This window comes from Etheostoma spectabile, chromosome 7, assembly GCF_008692095.1.
Source record: "Etheostoma spectabile isolate EspeVRDwgs_2016 chromosome 7, UIUC_Espe_1.0, whole genome shotgun sequence".
NCBI lineage: Eukaryota > Metazoa > Chordata > Actinopteri > Perciformes > Percidae > Etheostoma > Etheostoma spectabile.
The window spans coordinates 14025360-14036211 of record NC_045739.1 but is presented as its reverse complement, the minus strand read 5'-3'; the positions used below and the strand labels follow the sequence as shown (position 1 = coordinate 14036211).

Below are 10852 nucleotides of genomic sequence, written 5' to 3'. Positions count from 1 at the left end.
ATCAAAAGGGCCTTTTACATGTTGATAATAATCAGGGGGTCACCAAAAATCATTATGATGCATCCACTGTGGACCACAGATATATATTTCCAATTTAATAGGGATTCTGGCTTTACCCCTGATATCCACCAACTGCCGAACGGCTGGGGATTTGCTCCGAACGGCAGCGGAATCAATAGTTTTCCATTAAAGACAAGACTTGTGTGTATTTTCACTGACTGCGGAACGGTTGCGTTCCGACTCTGTCCCAGCTCCGGCAATCCGCAGCCCTCCAGAGCAGATACGCAGAGCTTCTATTTTTGTCGGATGCTGAAGAGCTCCGCAGCAATCAGCACAGGGCAGATATTGCGGGACAGGAAGTTGAGCACAGAAACAAAATAAAACATCCGGTTAATTTTCAAAGTAAAATACACCATTCTCACGGCGGATCATATCTCCCTGCACTACACCTTAAGATGTCATAATGGACGGAGACAGGCCTGAAGTCAACAGCTCAGAGGTTTAGTGGTTCTGTTAAAAGAAACTACATCCTGTTATATCGCACATTCATACGTGAATTCGCGAGATGTCGTGGGTCCTCGTGACTTCAGCTGTCACCCCTTCCGCAACAAATCTGGACCAGGTGGGTACTAAAGGAAAGCGGAGTACGGAGCCGACACGCAGTAGAGCCGATCCGCAGTTAGTGGACATCAGGGGTTAGTTGTTGAGCGATCTTGCTCTGGACCAAAGTACTCGACCGACTGAGGTCTTCAGTCAACTTTTGTTTTCAGCCAGATAGGTGGGAAAAAGCGTTCATACAGCTTTAAGAAATGGCAGGATGTTTTACACTTGCATTAAATTTAAAAGATGACAAATAATATCAGTTTAATAAAAGTTTTTTCACAAAGGAATATCTACACTAACTATTTTGATATGAATGTGAATGTATTCACATGTGTACTATGTTTACATTTATTGCACATATGTTTATACTCATTCTTTCATTATTCATTCATAGTGAGCAGTGAAATGCCTCCAAAGTGTAATTTAAGCATTTTAGGCAAATAAATCCAGAAATAGGGATTACCGAATGTAAAATATTGATTTCTTTGATAGTCTATATGCCAGAAGTGTCCAGCTGCCAATTTAAATAAAACATGTTTCCATCATAACCTGTGACATCTCAAATGTAGAAGTCTGAGTCCTGGATTCATGCTCTGGCCATATTTTCGGCATCTGATCGGCTGGTGATAAACGGTTTGTTGTTCCATAAAATATTTTGTTCTGAATCTAAATTGCGCAGCATGGGAGAGTTTAGTTGCTGACATAAAGGTTGGCTAATCTAGTCCCTCCTTTATAAAAAGGTAACTTATTATAATCTCTTACACACACACTGGTTGAGACTGATCAATTCAAATAACTAAAGGACCTTCTTTTATAAATATGAGGACTCATTTAAACAGCCAGTGTAAAATCTGGCCAAATATGTCTCAGTGTATCTGTTGCCCTGCCAAGTCTGGGGTGTACTTTACACTGGCCAAGACTGTAGGCACCATAACAGTAGACAACATGGATCAGGCTTGATTTAAATAAACCTTGTTGTGTGCATGCGCGCATATGTGTGTGCGTGTGCAGTAAATGGCACAGAGAAAGGACAAGCTAAGAGTTTAATTGCTGGCTGACATAATTAATCTGCTTTTAATTGTATACAATTTTCCACCATTGTCTCAAAAGTGTTAATACTGGAGTCGTCAGGCATCATTTATATGCATCAGAGACAATAAAAGGTGAGCTGTAAACATGAAGGGGTGACTCTGATGATTCCTGATGTTTTAGTTGTGCCCGATAGAGGCAATTCTATGAAAGCATTGCAGCATTTCCCACAGGTTTAGAATTTATTTGTACTGGTCAACCCTGACGGGTGTGAGAGGCTGCAGACAGTATTGATAGTCGGCTGCAAAGCAAAAATTCAATTCACAAGCTAGAAAATCAGCACATATGTATGCAACATTCAAAAATTTGAAAAAGAAAATCAAAACATTTGTTGTCAAAGATTTGTTTAGGGAGTCCAAATAAATTCTCTTTATTAGAAACAGCCCATTTGAACGTTCGACTCTGCATGTCAAAGCAAAGCAACAGCAACAAAATGGGCTATTTAGCTGAAATGTTAAATTTGTGTGCACAGTAAGACAGCACAACTTAAATTTATGATTTTTGCAGCTTAAAAAGACGTAAGAATGTGTCTGTTTGTGCCATCTGCTTAACTGTACTTATATTGTACAGAATAATGTCATCTAAACACACTGAATGTGCTCTGCCAATTGAAAATATATTTGTTTGCTAAGTATAAACATGAAAAAGAAAATGAGTTTTAACAGTGTAAAGCGTACATTTCGTTTGGTGGCTACCACCTCCTCAGTCTGCTAAGGGCGCAGCAGACACCTTCTGTATTGGCTGACCCAGAGTTTCTGGACCGGGGACTGAATCATCCAGATTATGTGAGAATCAAGTGAATTCAGAGGCATATAATACAAATCTTCTTAGTTTGGTTTAAAATGTGCCAGTTGGAGATAAAAAAAAAACAGCAAAAGAATATTGGGAGTCTCCCTAAACAATTGTTTATAGCAGCGTCAGGTCAGCTGTTGTCATTGTCCTTGTGCAGCAGACAGACCTACGAAAAGAGAAATTATCCTGCAGCAATCATTAGACTGTCACCACAAATAACGAAAAGGCCTTACTGGTGTGTAGCTGTGTACGTTGCTGCCGCTGCTGACAGCGGTGTTCAGGTTGTTAAGGTTGACGGATGTCAAACTCTGCTCTGAAAGACTGTTGCTCAGGCTGCCCAGACTCCCAGGACTCTCACTGCCTTCTGCCTCGGGGTTGTACAGTGCTACCTGCGCACACGCACACACACACACACACACACACACACACACACACACACACACACACACACACACACACACACACACACACAGGATCCATGTTAATTTGACAATAAAGGCACTGGGCCTAGTCTATATCAACGTGTTCCACTTCCGAGATTGTTCAGGTGTCGCCGGAAATTCCAGATTTCCGGTACCTTCAGCTTTTTCTTTCCATTCATGATGACTACGGTTAACTCCTCCTCAGTTCTCTGCATGGTAAATCGAGACAGCTAGCTAGACTATCTGTCCAATCTGAGTTTTCTTTTCCACGACGATTGTGATTGATTTAAAGAAATGCCAATAAACCAGAGCACGTTTTTCTCCCATCCTGGATTGCCGTGTGGACCAGCCAGACCCTCCTCGGCAGCACTGCGAAGGAAGGTCTGGCAAAGCGAGACTACCATGGGCCAAATGTGAGGCAACACACCATATGTAATCATTTTGTTGTTACTTGTTGCCCACTTAGTTACTCTCCCTCCCAGTCCTTTGCTGACTAATATCCTAGAGTGAACACTGTCCAACTTTAACCTTAAGAAGTTACCCATGCACCATTAACTTATGAGACAACTCATGAGGAAATATTGAAATTAAAGTCCTGGTATATGCAAATTGGTCCTGCTGCGGCATAACAGCACAAGACCTAAACTAATGATGATTTTTTTCCCCCGTTAAACAATGATTAATGTAATTTAGATTAAATGCCGTGACCCAGAAACCACCGGGTAACTTCGGAAATTACAAAAGTTGTGCTTCAGAGGAAGTGCACTGTATATTGTTTTGTAGTGACAGATCACAAACCTTTTTTTTTTTTAAATGCCTCAGGATTATGTTGAATCATGTTTCTCTTGTTTTGTTCAGTAGAACGTTTTTTCTGTTTTGGTGTATTCGGTGACATGTGAGTGAACCTGTAATTCTCCGTGCTGCGTTGCTATAGTAACAAGGAAATCATCACGTGGTTTACAAGAACTTTGGAAGTTAACATCTATGCATTCAAAAAAAAAAAAAACTGATAATGACCAAACACCTCATGATGTATCTGGACTTAACTTTTTGTTTTGTTAGACTTACCAAAGCTTCAATTTAGGAATTCAAGTAAAAACATTGCAAATATCTGAATGTAATGATGACTATAAACATCTCTCTCAAGAGAAATATTTTCTGTTATCCCAAGCTCAGATTATAGGAATGTCTTTTTCAGAAGCACATGCACTCTCCAATGCAAACAGAATATTAGTGAGCAAATGTGTTATTGAAGAGGCTCTGTAGCACTGCTGTGCCTGCAGGACGCCACCTGCCTGGATGTGGGTGGATATCATTGGCATCAACATCATTACCATCGAGGTCTTCCTCTCCCTGCTCTGACTCATTGTTTTAAAAATGTATAGTAATGTTTAAGACGAGTCAAATCTTCCCTTAATGAAACAGAAATAATGCAAACTACCATGCATAACGTACATTAACATTTCTTTGTTGCTCGTTGCCTGCGTGACACACCAAACTGTCCTGGGAAACAGTAAAATGCTTGACTTCCTTGGCTGTTAATGATGCTCACCTCATGCTTTCTAAAGATTATTTTTTGGGCATTTTAGGTCTTTAATTGACAGGACAGCTGAAGACAGGAAAGGCGAGAAAGAGGGGGAATGACATGCAGCAAAAAGCCACAGGTTGGAGTTTAACCAGGGCCCCCTGCATCGAGAAGTAAACCTCCATCTATGGGCGCCCGCTCTACCAACTGAGCTATCTGGGAACCCCACCTCATGCTTTCTGTTGTCACAGTCTTTTTAAGACTCTTTATGTCTGTGGATATAATAAAACTGTCAAAAGTGTTTAATATTGACAAATTATGGGGAGTCACGATGTGTGAAAAGAGCAAAATGGAAAACTGGAATAAGCTCCCAAGCTCCCATCACTTCCAGACCAAACAATCAAGAGTTAGGTGAGCTGCTGCTGTGAGACAAATTTTCTCTTTGGTTGTGGTCAGAGGAAGAGGTCACGTACCACACATCATCATTCTGTGCGTGTGCGTGTGTGTATGTATGTATATGTGTGTGTGTGTGTGTGTGTGTGTGTGTGTGTGTTGGCTGATCAGACAGGAGTCAGAGGTCCCAGTTGTCGCTTGATCTCTGACCCTCATACAGACAGTCACACCAGTACAGCTTTTTAGGCAGTGTGTTGTGTGTTGTGTGTGTGTGTGTGTGTGTGTGTGTGTGTGTGTGTGTGTGTGTGTGTCATTGCATAAGGTTCTGTGTGAAAGTGAGGACCTGGGAAACAGCCACTGATGATGAAAGAGAAAAAGAGAGACTCCTTCTGCTACAGATTTCAGTCAAGTACATCTTATTCCCAGTAAGTAATAATTATAGCCTCAAAAAACTGACACATTCTTCTCAGCTGCAAGTACAAATGGCTGTCTTCTTGACTAAGTCAAAAAACATTATTACATATCATTAAGAAATGAATACTCATTAGATGGCCACTAAGTAGCAGTTTATTTCTATTCCAATTGCCTTTAAACCCCAATGACAAAGCATCACATATTCACATCTGAAGGGCTGGAAGCAGGAAATGATTGCCATTATTGCTAGAAGCATTACTGCCTATTAATCTTTTGGTCAATTAACTCATCAATAATCAACTTCATCATTGCAGCTCTGAGGTCAACAGTAAACGGCTACTTCTTTGGTAATACTTTTAGGTTGGATGTTTTCAGCATGGCATGTTTTAAATCAATCAGCATACCAACACAGTAACAGTTGTTAAGCATGTACAAGTAAAGGGTTCTGCTCGTGAGCAGGCTAACACTTAACAGCAATCTGTGTTTTTTCCTAACTCAGCAGTTCAAATGCAAGCAGGTCACATGTTACGTCTCTTCTCCAACTACAACTGAATGGAGTATTAGTTAAGAGGAAACAACATGCATTGCTTTCTGATATATGCGTCTGGTGGAATAAATCTTTTATACCCGCTCTGTTGCTGTATTTATTTGTTTTTCCTAATGGCTTAAACCAAACTTTCATAACTGAGTAGGTGGTGTCGTACCTTGTTGGTTACAGCATTGATGGCCAGAGTGGGGGATGCCCCTCCTGACATAATGCAATCCATTCTCAGAGACTCTGACTCCAGGCTGTAAGGAGTTGATGCCTGAAAGTAGAGAACAGAGGACTGAAAACGAGGATGGAGACATAAAATGAATCCATGCTTCCAGTTATTCACCAGCAATAGGCTTTTTCTCAGAACACTTATTGACATGTCAAAGTAGAAAAGCACAGGTGTGAAGAACCACAAAAAAAGTTCTCTTTAAGTTTAAGTTAAGTTAAGCAATGTATAGTAGAGTATGTAGTATTTCTTTTAAGTTAGTTTTCTTTACACTGATATGGAAATATTTTTTCTGGCATATTAATTAATGTGCAGAAGTATTTCAAATAGGCTCTCCACTGATTGAAAATATGCACAGTTGAGTAACAGTAAAAAATGGTTATGAGACATTTCTGAGTTCATGATCCTGTACTGAGCCTCCAGAAAAACTGCTATGCCCCAGGCCACAACTACAGGAACTAGTTGAGGCGCACTTCCTTTAAATTGCCGGACACTTAACAGCCTGAAAAGTGGACACATTACTTGGACTTGATAAGATAAATATACCCATCCTCATGCATTATTTAAGTATCTAAATTGTATTCAGCCGCAGTTCATTTTCCCCTGTCCTCACAAAGAGTTAAAGTAGGGTTAACTGGCTCTGGGCATATGAGGAGTTATTCAAAGATCTATGAGGGGCTAAATTGACGCCACCAAAGTGGAAAAAAATTAAATAAAAATGAGGACAATATTTTTTTTTCCTTGTCTGACTCCTTTCAGGGTTCAAGAGAGCTTGCCCGCCTTCCCAAACTGCTTATGGTAAGAGGATTGGTTGGTAACAATGCAATATTTAATTTATGATAAACTCCAAGTGAGTCGGGTTGTCCGTTCCCTGGTGGAGGCACTTAAAAAAGAAGACAACGGAGAGGTGAAGAGAAGAGTGAGGAAGGCTTGTGGAGGAAGAAGAGCGAAAAGGAAGAATAGGTAGAGAGACAATCGAGTGGTGACGGACAGATAGGCAGGCAGACAGAGAGGCATACAGTGAATGAAAGAGAGTGACGCTGAGGGCTCCGGAGACGCAGCTACTAAACTAAGTGTACACTGCCTGTCTACACATTTATACAATGCATTTATGCAGCTGACGTTTAGCCTTGCTGTCAACTTCAAATCTTTTTCATTTGCACAGCTGCTGTCATCAGGAGACTTCAAAGACTTTGACTGCCTAGGTGCAACAAAACCCCTATGAAAACAATGCAACATATTCAGCCCACCTTTCTTTTCAAACGGCAACACTGCTATAAATCTTAACACTGAAAACCTTGCTATATTTCCTTAGCCCATGTGACAGCCCACAGTGTCTGCCAGCAGTGCAAGTGAGGCGTACAAAAAGGGGTCGAAGGGCCCATCCATGTAAGACGAGATGACAAGGCTCTGAATTAATTAATGTTTGTAATATTTAAAAAAAAAATGGTGAAGAAAATATGTCTAACGGCAGCCTCGGGGCCTTCTGTGGTAATTAACTGGAACACAAGCCTAGAATACTCTCCCTTCTCTCCATCTTACTCCTTTTACTGTTTTCCCTCCCTCCCCTTGCAGCTTGAACTCTCTCACTGCTCTTTCTACCTTGATGTCTTTTTTCTGCGTCCTTACTTCCACACTTCTTTCTATTGTTCCCCCTTTTTTTTTACCCCCCACCCATTTTCTTTGTCTATTACCTCAATTCTTTTTCCAATGAGCAACTGCGATTGTGCACTTTGCGGCTCCATGCCTGTCTGAGTTCCCCGGAGAGGAGAAGGCTCAAGCAGCAACACAGGCAGAGAGGGGGAGAGACAGAGGAAAGATTGGCAGACAAACAGACGCATGGAAAGATAATGATCAAGATACACAAACAGTGACGGAGACAGAAAAGAAGGGAGATGACCAGCTGTGCTGCACCATGATGAAAGACTCTGCAGGTTTTAAATGTAACAATAGACATAGTCAGGTGTTCATCCAGAAAAACCTCCGTAGGTCAGCAGCTGGGTACAAAGATCTACAGTATACAATAACAAACATAATGGTAACTGCATACTGGAATTAAAACTCCCATTTAAAATATATGCTCAATTGGTAGATTAACCTTGGCTGAAGGATAGGTGGTCATGCTACCTGAAGCTTAGCGTTACTAGATGAATAAGGATATCAATACTTATCATAACATAACATAATTACTATACTTAATTATTATCTCTGTGGTACTTTCTGTGGGGCGTGTGGTCATGACAACACTGCAGGTGTAATAATATAATGCCTAGTCTATATCTACAACGTTCCATTTCCAAGATTGCTCCATTTCCATAAATTCCGCCAGATTTCATTCATTTAGGCCGGATATCCTTGGGCTTTCTTTCTGTTGACATTTTAAACTCCGGTCGATTTATGAGGACTATGCTCCCCAGATCTCTGCATGGTAAATCGAGACAGCTAGCTTGTCCAATCTGAGATTTCTGTTGCAAGACTAAAACAACATTTGAACATACACATGTTCCACCAAAACAAACACGTCAGGGTTGTCCTCTCCTTAGAGCTTCTGGCTAAAACCATTCGCCAATCGATTTCGATGTCACCAGTGTGCATTTGTGGTGCACAGCATCACGTATCTCTATTTACAGATGACGTTATGGTCTTTTTGGAAGGCCCCTCTCAATCTCTTCCTCCCCTTCTGTCCCTGTGCGGGGACTGTCCCTGTAATGGTGGCTTGTCAGGCTTTGGAATTGGCTGGTCGTGGTCTGCATTGATAAAGTATTTCTGATTCTGATTCATTTGAATTATTCTGCTCACAGTTCGATCATCCCTGCTAACATCCCCATTGTTAAACAGTTTGGACATTTGGGTATTGAGGTTTTCACTTGCTGGCTGTTCCGTTGCTCTGAGCAGCGTTTTGGAGGGTGTGGAGGGGTGGATGGGTCTCCCCATGTCGATTCAGGCTTGTGTCTCTGTGGTTGGGATGGGTGTTTTATCCAGGATTGACTTTGTGAGGTCTGTGCTGCCTCTTTCCCCTCCTTCTGGTTATTGGCATTATTTGTATTTTTACTTAAGTATTGAGATTCAGTACTTCCTCTACCACTGGTGCTAATCAGCTGTAACACACTATTGTATCATACAGAGACCGACAGAGTAAAAACATAAAATAAACAGTTGTAAGCAGGCTGATGGTGATACAAGACCTGCAATACATCATGGAGCTCACTGCTTTTGTATTCAGATCCTCAGGTTGCTGATTGAAGCCGCATTCTGCTGGGTTGACGCAGGGTTACATATATTTATAGCCTCGGCCGCTGTCAATCAATTTTCCAAAACCAATTTTCATTCCTGCTTCTTTGTTCTCACATCTATTCTGTAGCTTGTTCCTGCTGTTTCTGTGGCATCTTGGAACTGTGAACCCAGGGGCCATGTGGTCAACATGTACAATCCCCAATTCATAAAGGGAAATTGGGTTTGTATATACATGACATTGTTTAATTGAGACTGTAAGCTCCGGTTCTCTTATGGCACATGATAGAAAGGTAATGACGTGCTGATGATGTGCTGGAGACGGGTATTTCTAACAGACACAAGCACATTTTTTAGTTTTTCTCCAGCAGGAGAGGTCCAGTAATAAGCAGTTCAATACCAATCAAATGGCACAAAGCATATCTGGTATCAATGATAACCCTGCCTATTCAACCCAGCACAGAAAAAAGAAGCACAATGTAATTGAGGTCCTTGCTATTTTTGTGGCTTTACAGACTATCAATTACACAATCCTATTCAAAGTCTGACCAAGTCTTTTTCTGGTATGATAGATGATTAGAATGATAGAGATTTTGCAAACAAGCACAACATGCAGCAAGAGAGATTTATTTGTACTAGAGTCAGGCACGTAGCTGACCATGTAGCTGTAGATTTAATGTTGCTCTAAATAAAATTGCACAGTGTCAATTTGTGAAGCATGGAGCCGGGAGTGGTTGATACATCACATCAACCATACTTTACACAGTCACCAGATCCTCTTAGCTTTTCACTCGGTATATCACTGATTTAGCACATAATCTTACACCCTTTTAAACCTATGTGCCTATGGTTAAGAAATGACCAAAAAGGGGTCATTACATCACACAGAGCTGCTAGTTTGGTTGGCCAGAGTAGCTTTTTCTCAATCTGTTTTTTTTGCTCATGTATCTCCTCACAATGCTACATCATTTGCCACTTTGAAAAGTGTTCAAGTTCAAGTGAGCTTGATAATTAAGAAATAATTAAGAAATTGGAAACTAACAAAACAGAGGTGATATTATTGTATACAAGTATTTTAAGTTTACTTTGTTGATGTATGTAGAGATGTCAGTTCAACAGTCCATATTCCGACGTTCAACTACCGAGACTGCTCCAGTGGTACAGGATATTCTGCCGGATGCATGTCCGTTTCCTTCAGCTTTCTTTGTGTTAGAGCTTAGCACCGCCCAAGATGATTGTTGTTGGTTTAAAGAAATGCCAATAAACCAGAGCATGGTTTTCACCTATCCAGGAATATTATGTTGACTAGCCAGACCCTCCTTTGCAGCGTTGTGTGAGGTGTGTACCACCACATTATAAGGTTTTTAAAACCACAAGCTCCCCATTCTGACTTGGTTTTAACATCCGTCCTGAGTGATCTGATCACAAGTGGACAGCTCTAGGCACTGTTTTTACCTCTCAGTAGAACGTGTCTCCAAATGCGTACTTACTAACAAGACTTGTGTTCGCATCTCACTTCACCGCTCCTTATGCAAATAAACACAAACATAATTTTTGTTTGCATATAGGCTGGATGTGTGTGTTTATAATGTCAGTTGTTACTTTCACATAAATCAAGTGAA

The 10852-nt window shown here is 40.9% G+C and overlaps 1 protein-coding gene across 3 annotated transcripts in view; it reads right to left on the bottom strand.

The window, feature by feature from the left end:
- LOC116692399 (forkhead box protein J3) overlaps positions 1-10852 on the bottom strand; it is a 58968-nt gene that overhangs the window by 15871 nt on the left and 32245 nt on the right. For all 3 annotated transcript variants that reach the window (XM_032520677.1, XM_032520675.1, XM_032520678.1), the window contains exons 6-7: positions 5943-6044; positions 2718-2873 (exon numbers count right to left, since the gene is read on the bottom strand). In XM_032520677.1, the coding sequence (XP_032376568.1) occupies positions 2718-2873; positions 5943-6044 (258 nt within the window). The remainder of the gene's footprint in view (positions 1-2717; positions 2874-5942; positions 6045-10852) is intronic.